This window comes from Theobroma cacao, chromosome 1 (assembly GCF_000208745.1).
Source record: "Theobroma cacao cultivar B97-61/B2 chromosome 1, Criollo_cocoa_genome_V2, whole genome shotgun sequence".
Taxonomy (NCBI): Eukaryota; Viridiplantae; Streptophyta; class Magnoliopsida; order Malvales; family Malvaceae; genus Theobroma; species Theobroma cacao.
The window spans coordinates 36,818,242-36,845,767 of record NC_030850.1 but is presented as its reverse complement, the minus strand read 5'-3'; the positions used below and the strand labels follow the sequence as shown (position 1 = coordinate 36,845,767).

The window sequence follows — 27,526 nt, the reverse complement described above, 5'->3', positions numbered from 1 at the left end:
ATATTTAAATTATTAATTATTAATATTTTAATTAATTATAAATTATTAATATTTAAAAAATAAAATAAAAATAAATAATTATATATAATAAAAGATATTTTTATTTTTTTATTTTTTATTTCTTTCTTATTCCAAAGCTATTGTTACTAACTAAATACTGTAATAAATTATAATAATTATTTTTATTTTATTTCATTCATCACATAAAATTATATAATATTTATTTTATTTTATTTTTATTTTATTTTATTCTCACGTAATAATTATTTTATTTTATTTTTATTTATTTCGTGAATAAAAATCTACAAGGAAAGAACAAATTACGTAGGCAATGACGTTGAACATTCATGAACTTTTGGAGAAAAACTAGGGTACTTTTCATGAGTAATTATTTGTATTAAATTTAGCAGAGATGACAGATGACAGGTGACAGTTGACAGAGCAAATTGGTGGACTGAAGCTGTCTTTAGTTTGGGTTTTTAAAAGAAAGGTGCTTCTAAGTCCAACTTAAATGAACTGAACAAGCAAAGCCCAAGTTGAAAACTAGAAGCTGTCAAGACAACATCTTTTCTAATATGGAAGTTTACTGTATATAGAAACAACAAACTGTAGTTATTATTTCGACAAAAAGGATGTCAATGACTTCAGTCCAATGACTGGCAGTAGGCAAGGTGCAGAAAACATTACACTTTACTTCCGAAAACAAGATAAAAAAGAGGAGCCTTAATGCTCCTTGTCTTCATCAGCTGCAGGTAACGTGAACCAGAACCCAGTCTCCATGTAGCTATTGACTCCAAAAAGTATTCTTCAAGTTATGGTGGTAAAAAGTACTTAAGATAGTTCCAATTCCAGTACATAGAAATAACATGTCCCTACAACAGGGAGTATTCAAAATGAAGTAACAATTCAGATGCTTAAGAAACCCTTTCCTTCAGGCTTTCAATAGTTTCCCTCAGACTCACCTCCAAAGGAATGAAGCTGACACCCAAACTCTCTGCTTTCTCCTTGGATATCCGGTAAGTTCGCTCAAGGGGCTTGTTAAGATCTTCACATCTGCCATGAATGAAAGCCAACATGACTCTTATGAGAATTCCATTATCGATCCAGTAATTTTCTGGATAGAGAAGTAAACCCTTTAAGACGATCACTAGTTCAAGCAACTAAACAATTCTTTGAGATAATCTGTTCTCAATCGCATTCTTATCTAACGTGGAATGGGTTATCACTGTTCGAGCCGTTCAAGAAAATAGCAGAAAAGAAACGAGCTCAGCTTACAGTCTGTAGAAGAATGGATGATTTCTGGAAAAAATGAAGAAAAATGAGGAACAGAGGATGAAGGTCGTGAGGGAGGAAAGAGACAAATTTAGTTATCTTCAAAGCAGTGCTCTGCCACACATTTCATTGATAACAAAAGAAGCCAAATATATCGGCTGCAACAAGAAAATGAAATAAACAACTAAGCAAACCGGGTTAGGACACCTGGCTTTCAGAGAGAATTATGCAGAGGGATCTGTGCTTACATTTCCAATGCCAGCACACTCACACTAACAGCTCCTCAAAACGGTACAGTATAAAGTAAAGCTCTAAAAAAAAACATTTGGTAAAACAATAACACGTAAAAATAGCTAGTAAAAATACTTGATACATAAAAGGATAAAAACGACTTGAGCCAAAGGGTTAAACGACCATCAAAAACTCTTCTTCCTTCAGTCCAAAACATTTCCCGCGAATTCCCTTTTCAGCCACCGTACAAGATTGATAGCAAGATGCAACACAGTCTAAAGAACTCCATTGACAAACAAACTTCCCAAGGGTATCAGCCGCAATCTATATATGTGATGAAACACTTTTTGGCCCTTCAATCATCTAATGTCAGACAGTAGCTCGTTTACGTAAATTTATGCCTTAGCATTGCAATTGGATACGCCTTGGCATCCTTCATCGACCAACTCTGCTTTGAACAAATGAAGTCTTTCCTTGGCTCCATCAAGCGCAAGCAAGTGTTCTGTCTTCTTCGGATCATCTGTTCCAGGTTCAAACATGGTAGCATATTCATTCTTTTGATGAAAAATAAACATAAAAATAAAAAAAGAACAGAAGAAAGATCAGGAGGGCAGCAGACTTGGGTCACGAACAGTGGCTTTGACAGTGTAGCCACGTTGGAGTAAGAGCTTAACGAGCCATGAAGCAATGTAACCAGACGCTCCGGTTACGCACACCACCTTCTCTGCTGCACTACTCATCTCCAGCTAGATTCCCGATGCTCCAACTTCAGCACCCAGCGGTGACATAGTTATCAGTAGACCAGTTACAAGTTCTCTGGTGCTTTTAGAATTTTGTAATGGATGGAATCTGAATTATGGCACGTGGGTATATTGCCACTCCAACACTGCCATGACCAAAATTATTATTGAGTTTATAAATAATTTAATTTAATTTGATCAAAATCGGGTGCATGCAAACCAGTTACTAGGAAGCCCGTTACCTTAAAACATCTGCAACTGGAAGATGTGCTTTGCTAACAGTTTTGTTCTCTTTATGTTTTCCATTTTTCTTTTCTTATTTGGGGTGTCTTAACTGTCTTTCCCTTCTTCTTTTTTCCAATTTTTTTTTGTTGTCTTGTCTGATGTCTTCAATTTTGCGAGGCTACATTTACCTGAAAATGATGGGAGAACAAATTTTAGTAGACAATGAAGTAGAGCAATCATGAACTTTTGCCTCAAAATTTTGGCTAATTTTAGACAAGAAATAGAGTACTTTTTGTAAGCAGTAGTACTAGATTTAGCACAGATGACAAAGCCACAGAGCAAATCGGTGGAGTGAAGGTTCCTTTACTTTGAGTTTTTTAACAGAAAGCTACTGCTTCCACCTTAAAGAACAGAACAAGCAAAGCCCAAGTTGAAAAGACAACGTCTTTCCTAGTATAGAAGGGGCAGAGATAGTTCAGAAGATACTATATATAACTGAGATGTGATGTGTATGGAAACAACAAACTGTAGTTACTTATTTCGACAACGAGGAGCATTTTTACAGTGAAGAGTTCAGATGGACAGGAAACCCTTCTCCTTCATGCTTTCGATAGCTTCCTTCAGACTCACCTCGAAAGGAATGAAGCTGACACCCAAACCCTTTGCTTTCTCCTTGGATATCTGGTAAGTTCTCTCCAGAGGCTTGTTATGATAATCTTCATATCTACCATGAATGAGAAAAGAAAGAAAGAAAAATTAAGGGTATAAATCTAGACTGAAAATTTTTCACATTATACACCAGGAACGTGACCATGATGTAACAGAGGCACATCAACATATAAGTTGCATACTTGCCTTTGCCAATAGGATCAAAATGAGTGATACTGAATCATCAAAAAGACAAAGAAGCGTACTTTGCTTTAAAGTGCAAATTAGTAGGGTAAATTTCACATAAGATCTTCTGAACCTCAGGAAATTGTATAACTCTTTCCACCAGGCAATATCTGCCACTAGCTGAAGGAACCTCGAATGCTTGAATATGTGCATATGCAACATCTCGAACGTCAACAACTCTATAATAACTTGAAGTTGGGAAAATGTGTTCTCCTGCATCGAAAAGATTTCAACAGGTTGTAACACAGAAACAGCACAGAAAAACCCCTGGAAGGATCTAGCAGCAATCACAGATTTTTTTTTTTTGGACAAGCAAAACTTGTATTATCCAAAAATAAGCAGTAACTACAAGTACAGAAGGCTGCAAGAGACAGCAGACCAAGGAAAAAATTGAAAAACAAGTTAAACATGGAGTTATTTAGCACCCCAGAATCATAAAGGAAATTGTCTGGTTTGATTCATTGGCTGGTTTAGCATTTGTTCATATTCTATGTCATCTAGAAAGGAAATTGTTGGGAAATTTTTCATCAGTAATTTTCACTGGAATTAGTGAAAACATTGTAAGTTGCAACGAACACAGTTTTGTTTGGTAAAGGACTACTCTACGACCTGGGGTTTCAGATGTGTCTAAGACAATCTGTCACATGTTACCTGGACTTATAAAATATAAGCTAGCCAGGACAAGTTGTTTCTCACTATTTTTTTCCTTACAGAAGGCGAAAGAAAATCTATGTACATCATATGTCCTCAATAGGTTTGGAAAAGTACCTTTTGCTAGGTGTAGAATCACCAATGGTGAAGAATTTAGAGCTGGCTGCAAAAGAGGACCAAACACCAGTCCTGGATTTATTGAAACCAAATCAATTCCATTTTCTTTTGCAAACCTCCAAGCAGCCTCCTCAGCCAAGGTTTTTGAGAGCGTATACCATTCCTGAATCCAAAAAAACAAGATTATGCATAATCAATACTGTAGGTATGAAACTATTTACAGATAAAGGAAAAGGATACTGATAAGCAGGAGAAATCATAAGCATATACCAAGAGATTAGCAGATGTACACACCTTATTTTCCTCACTCAGGCGTGGATCTGAAAACCAAGTCTCATCAACCACCACCTCGGGAGTTAAAGGTTTTCCATTGTATATAACTGAAGCCAGGGAAGATGTAATGACAACTCTCTTGATTGAAGGAACTTTTGCACATGATTTAAGAACATTAAGTGTACCCTTGACCGCAGGATCAATTATTTCTGCCTGAAATCGGACAAAAGCTGAAACCTCTTGCTTAAGAATTCGATGAAAACTAAGTCATAAAAAGGTTCATCATCCTACACCATCGAGGCCAACTCGCATAGTTGCTATAATGTAAGGAGGTTCATCATGCGTACAGATATATGAGCCTAAAGCTCAATCAATCTTTTCTTACTGTAGCTTTAACAAGTTTTTATATTGAATTAAGTAAGTTGTTGATCCGTGAAGGGAGCAAAACAAAATCTGCAAAAAGGAGAAAAAGATGAGTAAAGGATAGACCTGTGGGTCAGCAGCAGAAATGAACACAGGGGAGGCTGTATGGAAAACACCTTGGCATCCATCCACTACAGAGTCAAAGCATCCTTCATCCACTAACTCTGCTTTGAACAAATGAAGTCTTTCCTTAGCCCCATCAAGTGAAAGTAAGTGTTCTGTCTTCTTCGGGTCATCTGTTGCATGTTCGGACATAGCATTTTTGATGTAAAAGTGAACTGAAACGAACAGATAAAGTAATAAGAAGAAAAGCGGGAGGAAAGAGGAGTGCAACTGACTTGGGTCACGAACAGTGGCTTTGACAGTGTAGCCACGTTGGAGCAAGAGCTTAACAAGCCATGAAGCTACGTAGCCAGACGCTCCGGTTACGCACACCACCTTTTCCGCTTCATTCATCTCTAAGTCTCTTGTCAAAGTGAGTTCGAATCTGGAGCTCTCCGATAGTCAGTGGCCGAGTAATGTATGGAACTTCTGATACACTTCGGCCTTTTGGGTTTTGGACTTTTGTACCGGCTAGAATCTGAATGAGTCGTCTTAAACTTGTGACCAAGACCAATGGTTGCCAATTTATTTATACGTTCGAGGTAAGTTTTTCACGATATGTTGATTTATTCAACAGATTTTCGGCACTCGGACAAAACTCAAATTATCGTAAGCTGTAACCAACACAACCAAGTCACGCAAGCTTGTTTCGAGCATATGTCTGTCATCAAGAAAGATAAGGAAGGATTCGGTCCAATGAAATAATTGAACAATTTAGACAGGAATGAAACACAACGACATGTTAGGGGCAAGGAAATGCTGAACTTCTATGGCTTCCCAGCTTCTTGTTTCCCACTTTTCTCAATGAAAAGCGTGTTCAGAGGTTTGCTGGGAATCATGGAATTGTTTGGTCGGTAGTTTTTAGAGTCTACACCTCAAACAGAATGGAATCTAAATCCTGTTAGAACCAGAATGCCCAAAGTAAGAAACCCTGTACAAGAATCCTACCACATCAAGCTGGAAACTCCGGATTTCACTCAAAAGACCTCCAACTGAGAAATAAGAAAATAAAAAGTAATAAAATTGATGCTATTTAATCATATGATGATACAAGTCTCAGTCTGTATACAGAACCATAATCTGGTATGCCTGATTTCACTAGGATTTGCTCTAAACAATTGCTCTCCCTTCTCCCCCTACTTACTCCCTGACCATTTCCACTGAGCACTGGCACGCTCTGACAGAGAATGCCTACATGGCTGATTGAAGGGTTGAAGACATTTACAGCTGTTAGTCATATCTTCAAATGTTTGATGGAGGCTTGTAATCAAGCATCTCCCTTATACTTAACCGGATCGAAGGCCCCATTGATGTGCATATGTGTGCACTTTTCCAGTATACTCCTTTTGCACCTTTTGGCTTGTTTGTTTCAATTGATTTCTGTCAAATTAAAGACAAAAATAATAAATATCAAGCAGAATTGCAGTTGTAGACACTAATATTGTTCAAAAGAAAGAATGGAGAGCAAAATGGTGAGGGAGAGGGAGATAAGAGGTGCCAAGGAAAGAAAAGAACGTGACATACTACAGCGGCAAGGAAATTCAGAAGGAGGTCTTCTTCTGAGAAGTCAACTTTCCCGAAAGGAATGTGAACAATCCCAGTTTTATCAGCTCTGTATTCGACTTTTCCCTTTTTGAATTCTTCTATAGCCTGAAAGAAGTGATTCAATAAAACATTTTAGCTATATTAACGATTGCTAGCTCACATGTATCATTCAGTTGCAACTTATTAAAAGTAAAAGGATCCTGAAGCATATTATCCAATGTGGTTCTTATACACTTTTCCCCATCCATCTTGTCCATATCTCATTGTTGTTATTATTATGTCAAAGGGACATATAAAATAGCTAACAACTGCCCAATTACATGAATCAGAACTTTTACTCCCCAGTAAACCAGTTCTATATTGTTGAGTACAACTGCTTGCTAATATCAATTTCACACTCATTCTGTAGTTCTACTGTGTCAAAGGGGCATACTGATACTGAAGCACCAGCAGATGCGCCTATGCTCACACATGATTCATGTAAATGTAGATATGCAAAAGATCAACAAGACAATCAATAGGCAGTGACCTATAACTCAGAACTAGAAACACAAACAAATTGCATGCTTGAAACATAGCAATCAGATCCTACCTGAGGTAAATTGGGTGTAACAGTACCAGCTTTCGGATTTGGCATGAGCCCACGTGGTCCTAGAATCTTTCCAAGGCTCGCAACCTAATCAGAATGAGAAGATGTTAAAATAAAATCCATTGTGACAATATTATTGTGATTTTGAACAAAAAGGAAAGACCATGAAACAAATGATAGTGCTGACAACTGGAATTTGGTTAACAGAATATAAGGAAATGAAAAATATATCTCATTAATTGAATTAAGAGCAGCAAAGCAACACCTTGACCATCATATCTGGGGAAGCAATTAATTTGTCAAATTCCATGAATCCTTTTTTTATCTGTTCAATCAAGTCCTCACCACCAACAATATCTGCTCCCGCATTTTTTGCTTCATCAAACTTTTCACCTGTAAAGAAATCATATTTAAAAAAACAGCCAAACCAGAAGAGCAATTCATAATTGCCACTAAAAGAGTTCCACTTAAAGTCTTCAAATATTATCACCAGTCTAAAGTACATCATTTTAGCATGATTACTTGCCACTAACAAAATTTTTAAGTAGTTCAGAACCTCCGCAATCTCTTGGAAGAAATGCAAGTTATCAGTTAAATCTTTCACCCATGCACATTATCAATTATGTTCTAGATAAAGAAACAAATTCCAGTAAAACCAAATGAAAACAAGTAGACAACAAATAGGTTAGCAAACATTAAAGCAGAGCAACTACCTTGAGTAAGTACAGCCACTTTAACAGTTTGCCCAGTTCCCTTTGGCAAATTCACCTGCAAGAAAGAGGGTCAGAAGAAACGTTGGATATCACATGTAACAACCAAGGTCAGTGAGGCCATGACAATTATCACGTGAAGCCTAGAAAACTTACTGTTGCTCTCAGCTGTTGATCATTATACTTAGGATCAATGTTAAGGCGGAAATGGGCTTCAGCTGACTCAACAAACTTTGCACTTGTCATTTCCTTTAACAATGATATTGCTGTCTTTAGATCATACTCCTTTTTGTTTTCCCTTAATTTTTGAATTTCCAAGAATCTCTTAGACCTTGTCTGCAGTTTGAACAGGATAAAGAATGTTTAAAACAATTAAATTATGGAACCTAAATAATAGTAAATTTTGGACAGGAAACATCACAACCATATCTACCAGCCGCACATTTAACAAAAAATAATGTACAATAAGAAGAAACTAACCATTTCTGAACAATCTCACAACAAAAATCAAACTTATACAATTTTATGAAAATGGAAAAGGTGGGGGACCCTATATCCAATATGCTATGTATTTCTTGATAGACAATAGTTTCTTAAAGCAAAATTCTAAAATTAAACATTAAACTCAAATTGAAGTGAAAAACCAGTTACCTAATCATAAACTCAAAAATTAAACTTCAAATGCAACTAATTATAAAAAAAAAAAAGAGTGACCACACCATCTGTTCATTATACAAAAGTCCTAGAAACAACATAAGTATTAAGTATTAACAAACTCACCTAAAAAAATCAAAACTTTCACACCCAACCACAGGTACTGTTTTCTCTAAACAAAGCAGAACCCACAAACAAAACGATCCAACAAACCCCGAAAACACAATAACAAAACTTTAGCAGCATTGAAAAGAAAGAATAAAGAAACTCAAATTTAAAATCCACATACTCTGTCTCTCTTAAGAGGCAACGCAGCCTTTCCTCTCTTGGGCTTAGGCGGGGCAGGGGCAGTGGCAGTAGCAGTGGCACCCTCAGCCACTCCTTCCTTTCCCTCAGCAGCCTCAGCCACCTCAGCCTCCGCAGCCACGGCAGCTACAACAACATGCTTGGAATCCCTCTGGGGACATAGATTGGCCCATTTGAGGCTGGATTTCCTGTCTTTGGAAGTCTTGAGAACGAGTGGGTAGAGAGAAAAGGCAGGCTTGTTGGATTTGAAAGAGAGAAGAGATGGAGTGAGGTCTTGCCCGTGTACTGTAGATGCGGCGTACGCTAGCATCAGCGATGATGACGGTGTAGTGCAAGTAGTCATGGTTAAAGGAAGTTTTGCTGTTGTGTAAGTGAGAGAGAGAAAGCTTGTTCGGGCTAGCTATCCATATCGAAACAAAGGGGATAAGAGACGTTTTAAGGGTCCAGCAAAGCACCTCGATTCTAGACCATTGCTACAGAATGCATATGCTATTTTTCATTTTTTCTTTTTTCTTTTTTATTTACATTTATGGGAAAAAAATAAAGAAATATTTTAGGAAATAGACAATCAAGTTACTAATTATATGGTCTAGCTTGAACAATTCGTACATTTTTATTAATTAGACCGAATTAAATTATATTTAGCATTTTAGAGAAATAAGAGTTACTTTTACAGGTGAGTAATTTTTTATTAATATTGAATTAATCAAGTTAATTGAATAAACTCGATTCATTCGATAATTCAATTTAATTCAAAAATGAGATAAATTAAATCGATTAATTCAATTGGTTTTAATTTTATTTTTTCATTAACTGAATTAATCAATTTATAATCTTAAGCATATTATTATTCATTTAATTTAAATTTCTCGTGTTGATAAGATTTCATAACTTAATTTTATTTACCATGTAATTAACATAAAAAATAAAATTAAGAATATTTCAATTAATTCAATAACTTACCAAATTAACCGATCTAATTCAGTTTATCGATTAGTACTTCATTTTTTATCGGTTCCACTAATTTTTATACAATATTCTGTTAATTCAATTATAAAATTCTCTTAACCTAATTAACTATTTTCTCACCTTTAATTATGTGCCAGAAAAAATTGAGTTCTTTTTCCAATAAAGTATACATGGACTGGAAAAAAGAAAATATTTTAAAAAATTAATTTTTGGATTTTTAAAATAAATGGAAACATTAATGTGTGAATATTGTTTAATTGGCAATCACATCATTAAAATAAAATCTGGTATCCTCAAAAATTTAAAAAAAAAAAAAAAAAGTTGTTTTTATGGCTTTGGAGCAGTGGGAACAAGCACACATTGGAGCCAGCATGGTAATGTCTTGTGGATCACAAAAAAATTAGCGGGCCGCCATCGATTTTCAAGCTATGGTTAATAGGGAGTGTCCAGTCTGGATCAGGTGGGCCCAAACCTTTGTGGCCTTCTGCAAAAGTTCAAGCTAACACGTGTCACTTGATTTTTTTTTGAACGTTTTAATTAATTTGATTTAATAGAAAATTATTTTATTTTTAATTATGTATTTGAATTCTTTACATGTACAAGAGCCCAAAATTCTCTTTTGTTTTTATTTTTTTCATTGAAATACCATCTTTGATATTTTATTTATCAATTTATTCTTTAAAAGTTACGATGATCATTATTAGGTTACGAATTCAAAGTACAAAATAAAACAAAATAAAAACATTTTAATGACCAAATTTCTAAACTTTTTTATTTGTGAGTACATAAACTCTTAATTTTAATAAAAATTTAACAATCAAAAATTCAAATCAATATTTTTTTTCTCTACAACATATAGTAAAAATTTATCTAGAACAATAAAGATACTAATAAGTAAGGACGGTAATAACAATAATACCATACTTGTAAGACTTTTATAACTTTATGTTGTCTTGTAGACCTAATAATTTTAGACGCGATACGGAAAGATAATAGTTAAATAGGTTTTAGGTTTAGTCTTAACGTGTCGACAAACACGTTTAAAACATATTAACTTAATTGTGTTATCGTGTTTAAACGCATATACATGACATGTTATTAACCTATTAAAAATTAATAGTTAAAGATTATTTTAATCTTATATAAATAATTTTAAATAATTATTTTTATAAAATTTTTATTTTATAAATGTAAAAATATAGTTATTACGATTGAAAATTATGAATGATTTTTTATATCATTAGTATTTGAAGGTTAGATGTTAATGGTGTATTTTATCATATTATATGATAACGAATTTTACATATGTTATTTATATTAAATTTTATTATATTTGATCTTATTATTATTTTTGTTTTGTTATAATTATAGATTTTAAATTTAAATAAAAAAATTATATTTAATTATAAATATTTTTATTTAATTGTGTTATTAATAGTGTCATGTCGTATATTGACACGTTTAATAAACGTGTTAATCGTGTCGTGTTGTGTTATAAGTTTATTAAATATATACGTGTACGTATTTTAAATTTAAAATATAAATATTAAACGTGTCGTGTTCGTATTTAATCTTAACGTGTTTCGTATCTAATCATATATGACACATTTATGATACAAAAATACGAATTACCAGATCTATTGTCGGGCTACAATACTTTGTTAGGATAAATCTTGTTACAACACTAATCTTCTAATGATATTTTGATCAATAATCAACCCCATGAAATTTTGATATAAAAAATACACAAAACGGCAACCTAAAATATATGACTCATGTAGTTAGTTAATTAATAAAAGGTTGACAGTGAATCCAACCAGTAACAGTATAACAAAACTATTACGTACTGACAGAGTAGCTGGTAAATAGTTGTACTAGGTAGTTCATACGCTAGTGTTTGTGTTTTTTTTCAGTAGCTCTGGCTTGCAGTTGCCTTGGCTCCTTTTCTCTACCAATCAGTTAAAATTAACTTGACTCTTCACGCGCTCGCTCTCCTCAGTCCTCGTCACTCCCTTCACCTTCTTCGTTAAGTAATATCGAATATGGCATGGAGCGTGAAGAGCGTGTCGTAGGCGAGAGTGAGTGTGGTGAGATTGAAGTCAGACCGTTACCATCCTTGTTTCTCCACCTCTGATCTCTTCGACTAACTGAGGAAGCAAAGCGACCACTTCTTGATTCTCTTTCTCTGCCTCTCTGATCTCTGTAAGGCCAGAGACAGAGCAAACATAAAAGGAAACAAAAAGAAGGAAACTTACTTTTAGTTTTAATTTCCATTGCCACAAACACACTCCGTTCCTTTCTCTGCAATGGCAGTCAATACCTTTTCTAACCTCTCCACGCCCTCCTTCTTCCTCCAAAGACCCTCTTACTCCCACCACCGCCACCAGAGCTTCGCCATCACCACCACCAACAGTTGCAGCTGCCTCTTCACTCCCTCTCTTGCATTGACTGTCTCCATCGCCCGCAATAAATTCCACCCCGCCATAGTTTTTTCCTCGGGAAATGGCGGCGGTTTTTCTGGCGGAACTGGGGGCGGCCGTAGTGGAAGCGGGGGAGGAGGAGGAGGAGGAGGACATGGCGATCGTGGTGATCGAGACAGGTCACGCAATCGATCCGAAGCAATTCTAGCTCTCGCAGAGGTATAAAATTAACTACGTAGTTTCTTTATGTATATATGGATGATTTTTACGTGCGAATTGTGGTGTATGTATACAGGAGGGGAGGACGTTTGAGAGTTTGCCCAAGGACATAACGGCGGCAATCGAGGCCGGGAAGGTACCGGGATCAATTGTTTCTAGGTACTTTGAGTTGGAGAAGTCTCCTATTTTCCGGTGGTTGCTGAACTTTGGAGGGTTTAAGGAGCGGTTGCTTGCCGATGATTTGTTCTTGACTAAGGTTGCCATCGAGTGCGGCGTTGGGATTTTCACCAAGGTTAGTCTAACATTGCCACAGTTTGCAGCAATGGAATTCTTCTTTTTTCCCTGAATCATTGCTCTCAGGGCCCAAGATTCTTAGCCAAACTATTGATTATTCTGAATAGGCCATTTCTTTTTCTGGAAATTTACATCTGAATTTTTATTCTGTTCTCTTCGAATTCCTTTTCTGGATTGGTGATAGAACAATTAGAAGTTCCTCTTCTTGGGTTGGAGCTGGAACCAACTTCGAATATTTGATTGAATGAGTAACTTAGCTCACTGTCATACCTCTATCCGGCTTTTTCCCTACTTTTTCAGTCTGCAGCAGAGTTGGAACGGCGCAGAGAAAGGATTGTGAAGGAGCTCGATTTTGTTTTTGCTGACGTGGTATGCCTGCATGAAAATTATCTCCACCTTATCTTAGTTGCTGATCAGATTCAACGGAAGGTTGATACCTGATTAATTCCATAAACATTTTTTTTTTGATAAATGCTCTGTTTTAGGTAATGGCCCTGATTGCAGATTTCATGCTCGTGTGGCTTCCTGCTCCAACTGTTTCTCTCCGACCACCTTTAGCTCTCAGCTCCGGAGCTATTTCTACGTTCTTCTATAATTGTCCTGACAATGCTTTCCAGGTCATTGGCTTTATTGGTCTAACCAGTTTTATCTGTAAAAACCACATATTACCCTTCAACTTACTTTCAGAATCCTGAACGCAGGTGGCTTTGGCAGGAACCTCTTATTCTTTTTTACAGAGAGTAGGTGCAATAGCGGTATGTCACAAACACTTATTGTAGACCAACTCGAGTAAATTTCATTAATTTCTTCATGTTTTAAACCTTACAAGCACATAATCTTCCATGCAGAGGAACGGGGCCAAACTCTTCGCTGTTGGAACCGCTGCATCTCTGGTTAGTTACTACCTAACAGATATGCAAGAGTTTCTATTCTTATTTTCGGTCATGTGCTTTATGGTCCATCCTGATGTGTTACAGAAGTCTTTTCTGATGAATGTTTGAAGCTAAATCAAGTGATTTTGTGATTCATGGGTAGAATTAGGTATCTGTTGCTTAATAAATGTACTGTCAATCCCCATTTTGGCTTCCATGCCGCTGACAACAGACTTCTTCAGGTTGGTGTGGGAGTTACAAATCTGTTGATTAATGCAAGAAAGGTGTTTGATAAATCTTTTGCTGGTGAATCAGAGGACGTGCCTATATTATCAACCAGTGTTGCCTATGGTGTGTACATGGCAGTATCTAGCAACCTAAGGTAATCAACAGCTATAATCTATGCATGTTTGCTTCTACATGACGGTGGTCAGGTGTTGCATTACTACATGACAGTGAGCTGTAATGCTTTGATGTCTCAGTCTGCAAAAATGGTTGAAATTCGTAGATTATGATGATAAAGGGTGTACTTTTTTTGTTAAACAGGTACCAAGTTCTTGCCGGAGTTATTGAACAACGAATCCTGGAGCCCTTACTACACCAACACAAGATAATCTTGAGTGCGATCTGCTTTGCTGTCCGAACTGGAAACACATTCTTGGGATCTTTGATGTAAGATTTCCAAACCCATTCCCTAACTCCTGTACATAATCTACTTGCTTTTGATACTGAAATCTTTAAGAATTGTTTGCAATCTCTGACACAGGTGGGTAGATTATGCACGGTGGACTGGTGTTCAGAAGACAAGGGAGTGAATGGAAAGTTGCAGTAGCGGTTCTTGGCAGCCAATTTAACTTTATTTTGAGTCGATTGACTTTTTTTTTACTTGGAATTACAGAGGATGAGAGTTTGTCATTGGAGTGTCTCCAATTTTCATTTCCAATGATCGATTCACTGCCAAAAGGTTATTCCCAACAGAAGGTTGGAATAAGAACCATTGCCATTTCCCATAGTACCACGTCTTCAATGTTTCTCTTTTACTTTCCTTTGAACGCAAATGTCAGACTTTCTGGCAAGGAATTTGTGAGATGGTGAAGAGAAAATACCTGCCTGATGTAGGATTGAAGCACCCTATCTGTTTCTTTTGAAGCTTTTGACGTGCCATTCTCTCACTTAATTAGACAACACCTTCTGCTCTATTCATTTTCAACCAAAGTCGACATTACATGGAAAAGAGAACATAAACTTAGGAGTAACGACATGGGTAATGATCTAGTACTACAGTTAGAAAAAACACCAATCAGAATAAACGAAGTGGTTAACAACATGAGTTACGAGAGCAAATTGGAGGATCAGTGTGCTATTTTTCTAATGAATTTACAATGCATAACCCGAACATCAGGTAATTCCAGAGATATATCCTGCTGCAGGTAAGCTCTGCTACGATTCTTGTTACTTTTTCCTGGTTTGAAGAACAAGTTAGTGAATCTTTCTCATTGGGTTGTTACGCTCTTCGCAAGATTCCGAGGTTGGTCAACATTGTGACCCCGCAGAACAGTAAGGTGATATGCCAACAACTGCATCCAAAAGGATAACAAAAATGCGTGTTAACTGAGATAATCCAACAATAACAATCAACATAATAACAAGCTGACGAATAAGAAGGGGGGTGAAGTTCAATTGGCTGTTAACAGGGAGGAGGGTTTTGAAGAGAAGGCGGAGAGAGGAGTTGGACCTGGTAATAGGAAGCTATGAATATGAGTAAATTTAAATAAACATTTTCTTCCACATCTTCCTTTTTCCCGGTTTACCTAGGAAAGTAGTAGACAAATGAATTTGTCTAAAGCAATAAGTAATAAGCCTAGAAAGAACATAGGATGAGTAGGCTCCTGTTTATGTGAATTATCCATCAGCAGCAAACTGGTTCATCCAGGCCCTGATGGACACATACTAAAGGCTATCTAGTCAAATACCCCTTCTCAGAGGCACATCTTATGGAGAATCACTATTCTCTAACCGTGGATGTGTATTGTAGAAATCAAAGATCAGCAGAGCCACAATTTGTAAATTGAGAAAATTATTTGTATCAATACCTGCAAAGGAATAATATTAACCACAGGTTGAAGACAATCTTCAACCTGAGGAACTTCAATCACTCGACAAGATTCACCAGGACATACAGATGCTGCATCTCCTTTAGAACACATCACTATAAGGCGGCCTTTGCGGGCATGAAGTTGCTGGATAACTGACTGCTGCTTACTGTCAACAAGTTAGAGATGTTAGCATCCAAGAAAAACTTCCTTACTGTATGACTTCTTCAAAGCAGAATATTAACCAACCTGAAGCATGCATCACGTGTAGCAATAACAATAATTGGGAGATTTTCATCAACTAGAGCCAAAGGACCGTGTTTCATTTCACCTGCAAGTATTCCCTCACTGTGCATAAGAGACACCTCTTTTACTTTTAATGCGCCCTCTAATGCTGTTGCAAAATTATATCCTCTTCCAAATACAAGAAGTGACTGCTCAGCAATCAATAATTTAGCCAGATCCTTCATTTCCTGGTCAAGCTTGAGTGCCTCTCTAACTTTATCTGCAAAAATGTGAGGTAAAAGCTTGAAAGTTATTCTAAACCTTCCTAAAAGTGGTCCTCTGCAATAAATTTAGCATCCAGTAATCTGTTAAAGAGGAAGAAAGATAAAACATACTTGGCAAATCAAATAGACCATCTATAATAGCCTCTCGTCTGGCTTGACTAGATATTGCATCATCTCCAATAGCCAGAGCTAGCATTGCCATCACAACAATTTGACTTGTGTATGCCTAAACATGATGGTGAGAATATTATGAACCCATAACACACAATAAATCAAACTAACATGTACAAAGGTGAAACTTACCTTCGTACTTGCCACCCCTATCTCACAGCCAGCATTTATGTGAATTCCACAATGTGTGTTCCTGGCTATTGCACTACCAACAGTATTTGTTATGCCAACACATAGTGCGCCATTTTCAAGGGCATACTCTAATGCAAGAAGAGTATCTGCAGTTTCACCAGATTGACTAACAAAAACTGCAGTGTCTTCTCTATAAATTGGACCCTGCCGATCCACCAGATCACTAGCAATCTCCATAGTAACAGGAACACCTACAATTATCACAGACAATAAAGAAGAAATCAATTAGCAAAACAAACTCAAAGATTCTCAAAGGAGCATCAGAAATCAGAGTAAGTACCAGAGAGTTCTTCAATAATAGGTCTTGCAGCTAAAGCAGCATTATAGCTTGTACCACATCCAATAAAAACAATACGTCTGCTCCGCCTAATAGTTTTTATGTGATCTTTCAGTCCACCTAAAAGCACAGTCTTGGCTTTGCAAGAACCTCCACGAATAAGTCTTCCCCGCATTGTGGTTGTAAGAGATTCTGGTTGTTCATGTATTTCTTTCTGCATATAATGGTCATATTTTCCTTTGTTGATTTGCTCAACCTCCATCTCAAGAAAAGATAATGCACGTTGCACTGATGATGGTCTAGAAAGTGCACTGCCATGTTTTCCTTTGTCATTCTCAAATTTAAGAATAGAGACACCTCCATCCTGAAGAATTTATTAGTGTTAGTAATTACACTTCAATGTTAAAACTTTGTAGGTCACTCTTAGTGCCATGCCAAACAGTTTACTTAAAGTCATGTTGGCAAAGGTACCTTAAGGTGAACTACTTCACCATCTTCAATCACCAGAACCTTTTTTGTGTGTTCAACTACAGCACTAGCATCACTGGATAGAAAAAGTTCTTTTGGACGCCCATTTTCTGAAATGAACTTAAGATCAAGAAATGAAGCTCCACTGCTTGTGTCTTCACTTAATTCCTGAACATATTTCATTAACCAAAACAAAGGTCAACCAAATAAAACATTAACAATCAAAAAGACAAAAGACACTGTACAAATTACAATATACATAACTAAAAATCTAAGATTCTCAAACTTTTTAAAATGAAAAATGTTAAAGCTAGTCCATGATTTTCAGAAACTTCAAAAGAAAAGGGTTTTAGTAACAACACCAAATCTAACTCATTCCAGAAAAGAAAAGACGTTCACCAAATCAATCTGAAAAATATTAGTAATCAACTCGAAGAGAAGATAAAACTACAAGCACGTAGGCAACACTGTAATTTATGTTTTTCAGATAACTTACTTTGACACCTAAAAGCAATGGACTACCACGTTTACAAGCAATCAACTCATTTGGATAGTGACGACTTTTGAATATAAGGGCATAGGCTCCTTCAAGATGCCTCATAACTTCAAGCACAACTTGACTGAATGTGACAGTCTGGTCACCTGCAGGATAATCAGTAAAACACCACTTCAAACTAAATCGACTAATATTGACCTTCTTAAGCTTATTGGAAATAAAAAGAAGCAAAGTTGATCAACATTGATTAAAAGAACATTATTCTTTTTTCCATCCAAACAATGTTTGAAGATTCTAATTCACACTGTTATGCTATAAGTAACAACAGAATAGATCAGATATTTGTCTGACAAGAAGAATGAGGTTATTTAGAGCTAACGACATATATTAAGAAAAAGCACCAGAGCCAAGGACTAAGATTGCCTCAATGACTTGGACCCTGTCCCTCAAGTTCTAACCTTACCAGTCGGTAAACTCAAACATTTAACCCCTGCTTGCCTGCCTTTGTTAAAAGAGAGTACCCTCAAGCTATTGCATCATTAACAGGCATATATGCAGTTATTTAGCAGAAACAATGTAATTTCAAACAAGTGGCAATTCGAAAACCTCATCTCCATCTTGCACATGTTGCATTTACCTTCTTCATTTGCCTTGTCAAAAACATATTTTGCAAGCTTTGGAATCACTTCTGTGTCAGTGTCAGATTCAAAGTTGAAACCATGCCGGATCAGTGTTTCCTTCAACACCTAAAAAAGCAAACAACCGAGTGATTGCTTAAGCATGTGCCTAATTATCAATGTAGATGCAAGAAAAACGGAATGTGCCCAATTAGCATGACCAATTATACTAGAAATGCACATTAAGCAGTAACATAGCTTCAAAGGTCATAAGCAAACCTCATAGTTTGTAATGATGCCATTGTGAACAACCAAGAACTCATTTCCAGCACCAGATGTCTGAGGATGGCTGTTTTTTGGAGATGGCTCTCCATGAGTTGCCCACCGGGTGTGTGCTAGTCCAGCATGAACAGAAAAAGGTTCCTCCAAATTCAGCTCTGTTGACGCGACATCTGAAATACCAACATCACCATTTCAAAATTCATTTTCCTTATTTTATTGTCATTTAAATGGCATTTTCCCTAAGTTATAAAGAAAATAATTTAATACACCGTCAGCCAAGTCAAGCAGAAATTGAGAAAATTCAAGTCCTCCAACTATCGGAAAACAAAACAGAAAAAAGATCAAACTTTGTCTTCGTTTCTCGCTCATTTCGTTTTCTTTTTGGCCATTTTCTCTAAAGCCAAACGCTACAGCACAATTATTTTATCTAAAAATTGGCACAATCGTTGCAAGTCAAGTCTTTTAAAACAAAGAAAGCGACTTCCCAAAGCACAGTTTCTCAAAAAGTAAAACAATTTTCACTTCATTTTTCATTTCATCCTCAGTACCCGAATTGAAGCCAAAGAAAAACGAAATTACCTTTGTAGACGGATTTAACGAGTGATTCTATGTTGCCTTCTTGGCGAAAGACGAGAGGAGGAGGGGCAGAATCGGCAAACTGTCCGTTCGGATCCGCAGATAGGAACGATGGAGACGAAGAATCGATGGAAATCCCGGCGGAGTCATAGCCTCTGTACTCCAACCGCCTCAAGCCATTGAAGAGGATCTCCAGAATGAAGCGTCTGTCACGCGTGACGTTGTAGTTCAGGTAAGCGAAGGTCCCGCACATTGTTCGTCGAATTCTGATTGGCTCAGTCTAGACGCTGTGGAAAACCGGAGGACCGATGCATAAGCGAGGAGGAGAGGGAGTTTTCTCTTTTTTGACTTTTTGATTTGGTATTTGATTTTCAAACAAACACAAAGTACGGGTCAGTTCGGTTTGGTCGACAGTTTTGACGCGCCATGCTTTGAAGGCCATTTTTGTCTTTTCAGGTTCCGTAATTGTCGTTGACGCGGAAGGCTGCTATTGGAAAGAAGTTTGCCTACATGGCGAAATTACAAAGAAGGCTACTTTGGTCTTTTAGTTGTTTCCTTTCCTCACGTGGGATAAAAGAAAGTTTATTCTTTTTTTTTAATATTTATTATATATTGTAACAAATAAAAAAGAAAAAATTGATACTTTTTGTTATAATAAGGTACAAGTACTAAGATTTAAATATTAAATACTCTTGAACTATTGCATTTTATATAGAAAAATCTTTATTATATTAAAAAATTATTATAGTTTGAATTATAATCTCATTAATTTTTAATTTCAATAAAAATTAATAACAATCAATCGTTAAACTAATTAATCATATCAATTATTATATCATCATGTCAAATATTTTAGCAATCATCACGTCATCATGTATTTACAATATCAATTATGATATAATTAATAATATTAATTGTCATGTGATCCGGTCAATTACGTTATCAATTATTATATAATAATGTCAATTAACACCCAAATATATATAATATATTTTCATTTAAAGTCAAAAGGAAAAAACAAAAAATAGATAATGGAAAAGGCCCACAAGGCCTTAAGGGAGAAAAACATGGAAGAAACGAGTTCATGGCTGTAGCTTAGGCCCAGCCTATGTATAATTGGTCTGGACCTGTGGACTCTTTGTAACCCGTTAATCCAATGCCTGAACCGCCAAACGGTTAGTGGGCGGTAACGCGCCGCTTAAAGTAGAAAGCGGCAAAAACCCTAGCAACCTTCTTGCAGAGAGAGAGAAAGATGACGCAGAAAGGAAATCTGTTCAAAGGGCAAAAGAAGCAGAAAACAATCCCTCCCAATCGCCATGGAAAGCTTCCTCACGTTCGCAAAGGTTTCTCCTTTTAACTTTATAATACTTATAAGCGAATGTATTGGTTCCACGTCTTTTCATTCATTTTTCAAATTTCGATTCCTTTGCAGGTAAGAGAGTCGTCAAGCCATCGAAGATGACGAAAGATATGGACGCTGATCGAGTAATTCTCAATCTCTTTAATCTTTTTCTTTGCTCTTTCTTTGAAAATTTTGCTAAACTTTGTTGTCTTTTTACCATACTTGGGCTTCTGTGCTTCTTCGCTTTGTCATGGGCTGTTTGATGAAATTTAATTGAAAATTCAATGAATAGTTGCATATTGGGTCATTTGTTTATTCGTCGAGAGCTAAATTTTTCAGCTTTTGGATTTAGTTGCTCTGAAGGATTGTTGACATTGGGTGAATGAGTTCACAACCATTATTAGTATTCTTTAACCCTTTTTTCTCTTATTAATGGGTTCTTGTAACTGGCAACTTGTGTAAATAAATGATTTAATGGCACTTGAAACTGACAAAGCTGCGTTTTAAGGGTTCCTTAACTGATGTGCAGCGTGCATTCTCAGACTGGATTTTTGTATTTAAAAGGAAATAACTACGAACTTTGAGTCTTTTTAGCTTGCATCTTTCATTTGTTCACAGCTTTTTGGTTATCATGGGAGGAAAACAGAGGGGGACCGCTGGTGTGTTTGTGTGTTTGTAAGAAAGAGAGATATAGATAGAGGACAGAAGGTTAATGTTCGTTTGAATTCCATGTTAAGTGATTTTCTGTCATTAACTTCCTTTGTTGTCTTATACAGTAATTGTGTTGTTTTGGTACCAAATCAACTGCTGTATCTATCTCGTTCTCACAACAAAAAAATCTGCCATCTACATGCATGCTTGTTTTATATGATTGGAGTGATGGAGCGTGTATCTGTTGGTTAAAGGGTAAAAATGGGAGTGGAAGATTTCTGTGCTTTTAATATGGGTGCGGCTGCAGCCTGTCTGCCCCTCTGCTTTAACTTGCTTGAGTGAAACTGAATTTATTGAGAGTCATGTTCTCAGTGGTGATTTAGGGAACTGGTTTTGAGCATACCTGTTGAGATGGATGTTCAGTGTTAATCTTGAGATACACTGAACTCAGCCCAAATGGAAAATGAGCTGGAGTTAGTTATGAGGATTCCCTGCGTTAGTTGAAGATTTTAGAATTAAACATTAGATGGAAGTCATTTTAGCTATCTTTTTCAACTAAAGACAGGCATCAACATCATAATCATTGCCCCGTGAACTACAACCAGAATTATATTTGCTATTCTTCCCAGCAAAATACTCTTTTTTGACATTGTCTCTGTGAGACTATTGCTGACATGAGCTTTCTCTTACTGGACCAGGAGCTGACCAAGTTCATAAACCAGTGCAATGAGATAAAAGCTGCCACCATTGCTAACAAGGATGGTGGCCAACTAAATATTGTCAAGCTACCCCCAGAATCTGCCAGTGATGTGAAGGAATAGTGATGATAATCTGTCAAGAACTTTCTAACCCCAGAAGCTTCTTGCATGGATAGGAAGAGATGCTTTGTCAAGAAAACTTAAATCCGGCTTGTCGCTTTTGTTTGAAGATCATTTGTGTTGTGAAATACAGTCTTGTTTTCATAGTCATATTATTTATTTTTTTCCCTCACATGTGTAATTCCTTAGTGTGATGCTTCTGGCTTCTACTTGTTTGAAGAGCAAGCGCTCTGGGTTTTGAACTCAAAAAGCTTGTTCATATTACCAAATTAAACCTTTGCTAATTGCAGCAGTTTTGATGAATTCCTTGCCACTTTGTCTAATATATTACCAACATTAGAAAATTGTCTGATCTTAGCAAAACACAAAGAAAAAAAGCTTGGGTAAGTAGGGCCTCTATCCCTCGAGTCCTCTGACCTTGAGGATGGCCCTGCTTTTCGACAATAATAATTGATGATAAATCCATGACAGGACACGTAAGACAAGTTGAGGTGGATCCGAGTCATCCAATCTTCAACAAAATCCCAATCCACTGTTGTCAACGTCGCCTAAGGCAAAGATTAGGTAAAAGGAGAGCCAACTTTCTGGCACGTGACCGAGTTTCGTTTGTTTCTTTTCATGGTGAAATGCCCATTTCTTAACTCCAACAAAAAGTTACATATGCACATCATCAGCTAATAACTGGCATCTAGCAGCAGTGTCTGATCAGATCAGCTCATGTTAATGGAGTTGAGCAGTGAAGGATCCGGCAAATCCAAAACGATGGAATGAAGAAAAACCATGAGTTTTGGGGATTGCTTGACCACTTTTCATACGTTAAAAGGGTTTACACAACACAGCTTGACTCGAACTCCAATGACGTCTGCATGTCAGCATTGTCTGGGACCCCATGGCAACGTGCTGTGGAGCCTGCCTGTCTCTTCATCTCTGTACTCTTTAATATTTGATTAATTTCATGATTAACTCTAGATCAGAAACGCTTATTAATTCTTCATGTAGCTATCTTCGAAGCTTCTCTTTCTCTGAATCAGAATTTGAAAGAAGAGGAAAGCAACAGTTACCCTTTCAAGTACTTACCCTACTGGAAAAAGGGTTTTCTTTGTTTCTCGTCATTTCTTTGTTTGCAACTTTTGTTTTGCTAATGGATTTTGTAAAAGTATTTACTTTTGCATTTTAAGTATACATGAGGAAAGAACAATTCAATGTCAATCAACCTACCCGCGGTGCAGCTTTTCATGGAACATTTATTGCTGGGATTCCTGGATGTTGATTGCCAAAAAATTTGCCCATGGTCGACAATCATCATTATTTTGGATCATTTAGGACTAGCATCATGAATAATTTTCGCTGCCTATACTATCCATCAAAAAGCAAACCAACCCAAATCCCTCCAACAATGTGACTGACTGTGAAAAACAAATAATGGGGACTGGTTTCCTGGTTTGCAGCAAAAGTTGTTGAAGCTTTAGTTCCCAGTTTTTCATATGCTACATAAATCGAATTAATTGACTCAATCGAAAGTAGCTTTTGTCATTGACTGTAGGAGAAAATGAGTATCTGACGACACAACCATCCTGTGAAAACCTTTTGTTAACCCACCAATGGTATGAGATTGTTGTGCCTTACACGACCTGTAAACTACGGATAATATACCCTTCAAATCTTCAACTTTATCTTGTATTTTTCCAATGCCAAATGTCTATAGTTATATTGTGACAAGGTAGTACTTGTCCCTTGTCAGTTCTTTCTCCTGTGTCACGTCTTTCCATCTCCATAGTTTTCCTTTGCATGAGAAAGACTTTTTTTTTATTTGGTCTTCTTTTTTACTCCTTTACATCTCCAATGGCAGTAGTAACGTCCGGTGCTTGACACGCGCTGTCATAGAGCGTCGGCGGTTATCAAACAAAACAGGGTCCTACTTCTTTTGAAGCATGTGGTAATAACAACAATGGCAGCAGCATTCTGAAAAGCCTTCTGTTTTTTAACAGTCAAATGAGCCAATCACGTTTAACATCACCTAGCATCACAAATATTACAATATACTAATACTGGTATCATACAGAATCCAACAACATTTGACAACAACCCTTCTCCTCCTCCTCCTCCGCCGCCGCCACCGCGACCGGAATTTGAGGTCATTACCACCGGCATGGGTGCTACCGAACATGTAACATCTTGACCCTTAGACAATTAATTTTAGTTTTTCTTTTTTTTTTTTGCTTTTTTTGTTTTCTTCTATTGGTAGGGGGGCGGGGGGTTGGGTTCTTTTTGTTTTCTTGTTTTTGTTGATAAGTTTGAAGTTTCGAGGATTTCTGCGGTGGTTTTGTTGCAGGTGGTAGAAGGAGAGAGTGAAGAACAAAGGAGAGAAGAGAGGGAGAATGATACGAAGAAAGAAGAGGAAGAAGAAAGAGAAGAGGAGGGTGAGGAGGAGGAGAGAGAAGGAGAGGAAGAGAAAATAGACTTGGAGAAAGGACAAGCGGGAGCTGTTATTGAAGAGATGGCGTTGGAGAGAATTGAGGATCAAAGAGACCATTTTAATGTGTCAATGATGCAGAGATTGAACCCGACAAACCCTTTGAGGATTGTCATAAATGGTGGCACTAGAGTTGCTACTCCTTCTCCTTCTCAGTCTTCTCGTTTTCAGCCTCCGCCTCCTGCTCCTCCTCGTTCACAGCCTCGTTCTACACCAACCCCACAAGTAAGTCCTTGGAAAGAATCGAACTTTGACCTGTTTCATTTCTCCTTCCCTTCTAGTCTTTGCTTTTCTAAGGAAGCTCCTTAATTTGAAGCCTAGAAGTATTCTTTTCATCTGATTTTTCAGGGAAAACGATTTACAAATAGAGGAATTTCTGTAATAAAATTTTAAGTTAAAGCCTATGCCAGCTGCCAACCAGTCTTTAGAATCAACTTTATGTTATGAAATTTTGTCGAGTTTGATAATTGATGAGAAAGAAAGTTTTGTTCCTCCCCTGCAGTAAGAGTTTTCTTAAATTTCTGCAGGAAATTCCAGTTATTAACTTTCAATTTTCTTGGTTTTTTCCTTCTTGTGACCAGCAATCAATAACAACACTGAATTCAAGAAGATACACCAACAAAATATCTCTGTTCTTGTTCGTGGTGCACATGTTTGTGGCTGTTGCACTTGTCTGCTTTCTTATATTCAAGGGAATTCAAGGGTTAATAGAAGCATCAAATCCTGCAAAAAGAAACGAAGAGAGAGTTCTTAAATTCTTGTTGCCGCAAGTTGAAGCTGCGTCTCTTCTGAGCATCACGCTTGCGTTTGCTTGGCAAAAGGCTCTGCGAGAATGGCCTCAAATCATGGTTTACGTCATCCTATGGGGCAGTTTCTTCATGTCTTTATCAGCAGGAATCCTTCTGATTTGCTTCCAAAAGCCTGCCACTGATGGTGTTGGAGTTTGCTTCATCGCCTTTGCAATCGGTAATGGTTTGTATGCTTGTTGGGTCTCTCAGCGAATCGGTTTCTGTTTCAAGATTCTGCTTAAATCCCTGGAACCAGTTTCCAAATTCCCTGATCTAAACCAACCTGCCTATTGGATGCTTGGGTCTGGATTCTTGTGGATGTCTCTATGGATTTTGGCTGTGGTTGGAGCTTTGAACTTCTACTACCCACCATTGATTATAATTGCTTTGGGCTTAAGCTTGGCTTGGACAACAGAAGTTATGAGGAATGTTGTTAACATAACAATTAGCCGAGTGATTGCCCTCTATTATCTGAGAGGAATGCAGTCCAACACTCAGTTTTGCTTCCAAAGAGCCCTGACTCGTAATCTTGGAAGTGCTTGTCTTGGATCCTTGTTCGTGCCAACAATTGAAACCTTGAGGATTATTGCCAGAGGTTTGAATTTGCTTGAGGGAGAAGATGAATTCATGTTTTCCTGTGCACATTGCTGTCTCAATGTTATGGAGTCAATCTTCAGATATGGAAATGGCTGGGCATACGTACAGGTATTATTCAATGGTTCTCGATTGTTCAGATGGAATTTTCAACCATAAAGAGCAATTCCCAGTCAAATGCGCACGCTCTGCTACTATTTTTCTTTCCCCTTTTAGCTTATCTTTTACTTTTTCAGAACTAAACTCAACAACTCCCTTATTTTATTGTGGAAATCCTTCCTGATTTTGAATCACTTCTAGTTCAATCAACATCTGAACGCTGATTCTGCTTCGTGGTCCATGAACAAGGGCTAAATCAAACTAAACTTTCAACTTTTCTTCTTTGTTGTTGCAGATAGCTGCCTATGGCAAAGGTTTTGTTAGAGCATCGCAAGATACATGGGAGCTTTTCCAAAGGGAGGAAATGGTACCCATAGTAGATTCCGACATGACCAGTGCAATCTGCTTCCTTACAGGAGTTTGCAGTGGCTCGATTTGTGTCATTGTCGTGGCTGCCTGGACTGCTAAAGTCCACCAACCCTTCACAGCCACCATCTCCTTCCTGGCTTTCTTTGTTGGATACCTCATGGTAACCCATCCCATCCCATCCCTCCCTTATTTTATTACTCTTTTTTTAATGAAGAAATCTTGATTTCCTGACCAACTTGGATATATTCTTTTAGTCCTAATGACTCAGCTCCATGACTAAAAAACAAATTTGATTATGCAGACAAGGATCGCTATGGCATTGCCGCATGCCTGCGTGAGCTGTTACTACGTTTGCTATGCGGAAAATCCTGAGAACCGATTGTTCGACAAAACAATCAAAGATCGTATCAACCTGATCAAGACCGGTCGGGATATTGTCGTTCCGACACCGCGTGTACCCCGTCGATTTACCAGATAGCCGGTGGTCAGTTCTAACAGAAACCAGAGTGGGAGGAAAATCCAGGGCCACGGTTCCGAATTTTGGCCAGGCATGGGTCAGGTCATCCACCAGGACTTTAGACGTGGCCAATTTGCCTCCAGGTAAATTTATCCACAACTGCTGACGATGACGAGGCGTTTGAATGTGAAAGGTTTAACCCATTATTGGATGTTTTTCCATTGTGGAAGGAAAGTGGAGAGCCCACCGAGATTCCAATCAACAAGGCTACACTGACCGCCCACATTTTGCTCATGTTTCCTTTGTATTATATTGGATATTTGCAAATACTTTTAGGATATTCCACCCTAAAAAAACAAAGAAAAGTGGTAGTACCATTATTTCTTTATGACTTGACACCCACCATTATTTAATTGAACTGTACTAATTCCTTACTTCCCTCATGTAATTTTATACGTAATCAAGTAAAGCAGAGATGCGTTAGAGGTACAGCCTCCACCCTATCTTGTTAATCATTTCATACGAGTTAGGTACACAGAATGGCCTCAAACGTGAAACGAAAGGAATATCTTGGATGTGGCAGGAAGAGTCACGATTATGCGCTGCATCAATCAAAAGGAAACGACATGGAAATTGCATATGGGTAAAGAAAAGGAAGTTCGAGGTTATCAAACTGGAAAAACAAGTAGATTCAATGTCAATTTTGTAGGGTTAGGACCCATGACAGATTAACAATCAAGTTTTGGCT

At 37.2% G+C, this 27,526-nt stretch overlaps 6 protein-coding genes across 9 annotated transcripts in view; 3 read left to right on the top strand and 3 right to left on the bottom strand.

Annotated features, from left to right (window-relative positions):
* The window catches only part of LOC18614590 (tetraketide alpha-pyrone reductase 1), a 9,566-nt gene extending 3,725 nt beyond the window's left edge, over positions 1 to 5,841 (bottom strand). Inside the window, exons 1-9 of one of the 4 annotated variants that reach the window (XR_001928513.1) lie at positions 5,165 to 5,841; positions 4,893 to 5,062; positions 4,425 to 4,616; positions 4,131 to 4,293; positions 3,383 to 3,575; positions 2,758 to 3,192; positions 2,486 to 2,656; positions 2,123 to 2,389; positions 592 to 2,023 (exon numbers count right to left, since the gene is read on the bottom strand). Coding sequence is in view for 2 of the 4 variants with exons in the window: in XM_018123335.1 (XP_017978824.1) it covers positions 3,042 to 3,192; positions 3,383 to 3,575; positions 4,131 to 4,293; positions 4,425 to 4,616; positions 4,893 to 5,062; positions 5,165 to 5,282 (987 nt within the window). In the remaining 2 variants the exon portion in view is untranslated. Of the gene's footprint in view, positions 1 to 591; positions 2,024 to 2,122; positions 2,390 to 2,485; positions 2,657 to 2,696; positions 3,193 to 3,382; positions 3,576 to 4,130; positions 4,294 to 4,424; positions 4,617 to 4,892; positions 5,063 to 5,164 lie in introns of those variants that run through there. The other 3 variants (XR_001928514.1, XM_018123352.1, XM_018123335.1) reach the window with 3 other exon arrangements.
* On the bottom strand, positions 5,929 to 9,159 carry LOC18614589 (50S ribosomal protein L1, chloroplastic). Its single transcript, XM_007052411.2, has 7 exons — positions 8,716 to 9,159; positions 7,929 to 8,108; positions 7,776 to 7,830; positions 7,328 to 7,455; positions 7,066 to 7,149; positions 6,453 to 6,578; positions 5,929 to 6,308 (listed from the first exon to the last, which is right to left on the bottom strand). Exons 1-7 carry the CDS (start codon positions 9,073 to 9,075, stop codon positions 6,171 to 6,173), a joined length of 1,071 nt encoding a protein of 356 aa, XP_007052473.2. The 5' UTR covers positions 9,076 to 9,159; the 3' UTR covers positions 5,929 to 6,170.
* On the top strand, positions 11,848 to 14,635 carry LOC18614588 (protein RETICULATA-RELATED 4, chloroplastic). Its single transcript, XM_007052408.2, has 9 exons — positions 11,848 to 12,340; positions 12,417 to 12,632; positions 12,935 to 13,003; positions 13,120 to 13,251; positions 13,336 to 13,389; positions 13,483 to 13,527; positions 13,749 to 13,888; positions 14,053 to 14,178; positions 14,273 to 14,635. The coding sequence occupies exons 1-9, from the start codon at positions 12,008 to 12,010 to the stop codon at positions 14,319 to 14,321; spliced, it is 1,164 nt and encodes a 387-aa protein (XP_007052470.2). The 5' UTR covers positions 11,848 to 12,007; the 3' UTR covers positions 14,322 to 14,635.
* LOC18614587 (glutamine--fructose-6-phosphate aminotransferase [isomerizing] 2) lies at positions 14,684 to 19,573 on the bottom strand. The gene is made up of 11 exons (XM_007052406.2): positions 19,191 to 19,573; positions 18,609 to 18,781; positions 18,350 to 18,458; positions 17,713 to 17,858; positions 17,220 to 17,384; positions 16,752 to 17,112; positions 16,412 to 16,662; positions 16,220 to 16,334; positions 15,849 to 16,104; positions 15,600 to 15,768; positions 14,684 to 15,083 (listed from the first exon to the last, which is right to left on the bottom strand). Exons 1-11 carry the CDS (start codon positions 19,438 to 19,440, stop codon positions 15,000 to 15,002), a joined length of 2,079 nt encoding a protein of 692 aa, XP_007052468.1. The 5' UTR covers positions 19,441 to 19,573; the 3' UTR covers positions 14,684 to 14,999.
* LOC18614586 lies at positions 20,350 to 22,301 on the top strand. Its single transcript, XM_007052405.2, has 3 exons — positions 20,350 to 20,530; positions 20,620 to 20,672; positions 21,879 to 22,301. Exons 1-3 carry the CDS (start codon positions 20,440 to 20,442, stop codon positions 21,999 to 22,001), a joined length of 267 nt encoding a protein of 88 aa, XP_007052467.2. The 5' UTR covers positions 20,350 to 20,439; the 3' UTR covers positions 22,002 to 22,301.
* LOC18614585 (CTL-like protein DDB_G0274487) lies at positions 23,940 to 27,276 on the top strand. The gene is made up of 5 exons (XM_018113894.1): positions 23,940 to 24,165; positions 24,331 to 24,696; positions 25,053 to 25,964; positions 26,248 to 26,481; positions 26,623 to 27,276. Exons 1-5 carry the CDS (start codon positions 24,148 to 24,150, stop codon positions 26,797 to 26,799), a joined length of 1,707 nt encoding a protein of 568 aa, XP_017969383.1. The 5' UTR covers positions 23,940 to 24,147; the 3' UTR covers positions 26,800 to 27,276.

Coding starts and splice junctions, on each gene's coding strand:
- LOC18614589 (XM_007052411.2), bottom strand. CDS start 9,075: ATGACTACTTGCACTACACCGTCATCATCGCTGATGCTAGCGTACGCC. Junction 8,109..8,715: donor TGCCTCTTAAGAGAGACAGA/GTATGTGGATTT, acceptor TTCAAACTGCAG/ACAAGGTCTAAGAGATTCTT. Junction 7,831..7,928: donor ATCAACAGCTGAGAGCAACA/GTAAGTTTTCTA, acceptor TCTTTCTTGCAG/GTGAATTTGCCAAAGGGAAC.
- LOC18614588 (XM_007052408.2), top strand. CDS start 12,008: ATGGCAGTCAATACCTTTTCTAACCTCTCCACGCCCTCCTTCTTCCTC. Junction 12,341..12,416: donor CAATTCTAGCTCTCGCAGAG/GTATAAAATTAA, acceptor GTATGTATACAG/GAGGGGAGGACGTTTGAGAG. Junction 13,528..13,748: donor TTGGAACCGCTGCATCTCTG/GTTAGTTACTAC, acceptor AGACTTCTTCAG/GTTGGTGTGGGAGTTACAAA.
- LOC18614587 (XM_007052406.2), bottom strand. CDS start 19,440: ATGTGCGGGACCTTCGCTTACCTGAACTACAACGTCACGCGTGACAGA. Junction 17,113..17,219: donor GTGAAGTAGTTCACCTTAAG/GTACCTTTGCCA, acceptor TAAATTCTTCAG/GATGGAGGTGTCTCTATTCT. Junction 16,335..16,411: donor TAGGGGTGGCAAGTACGAAG/GTAAGTTTCACC, acceptor CATCATGTTTAG/GCATACACAAGTCAAATTGT.
- LOC18614586 (XM_007052405.2), top strand. CDS start 20,440: ATGACGCAGAAAGGAAATCTGTTCAAAGGGCAAAAGAAGCAGAAAACA. Junction 20,531..20,619: donor GCTTCCTCACGTTCGCAAAG/GTTTCTCCTTTT, acceptor ATTCCTTTGCAG/GTAAGAGAGTCGTCAAGCCA. Junction 20,673..21,878: donor AAGATATGGACGCTGATCGA/GTAATTCTCAAT, acceptor TTACTGGACCAG/GAGCTGACCAAGTTCATAAA.
- LOC18614585 (XM_018113894.1), top strand. Junction 24,697..25,052: donor GTTCTACACCAACCCCACAA/GTAAGTCCTTGG, acceptor TCTTGTGACCAG/CAATCAATAACAACACTGAA. Junction 25,965..26,247: donor ATGGCTGGGCATACGTACAG/GTATTATTCAAT, acceptor TTGTTGTTGCAG/ATAGCTGCCTATGGCAAAGG.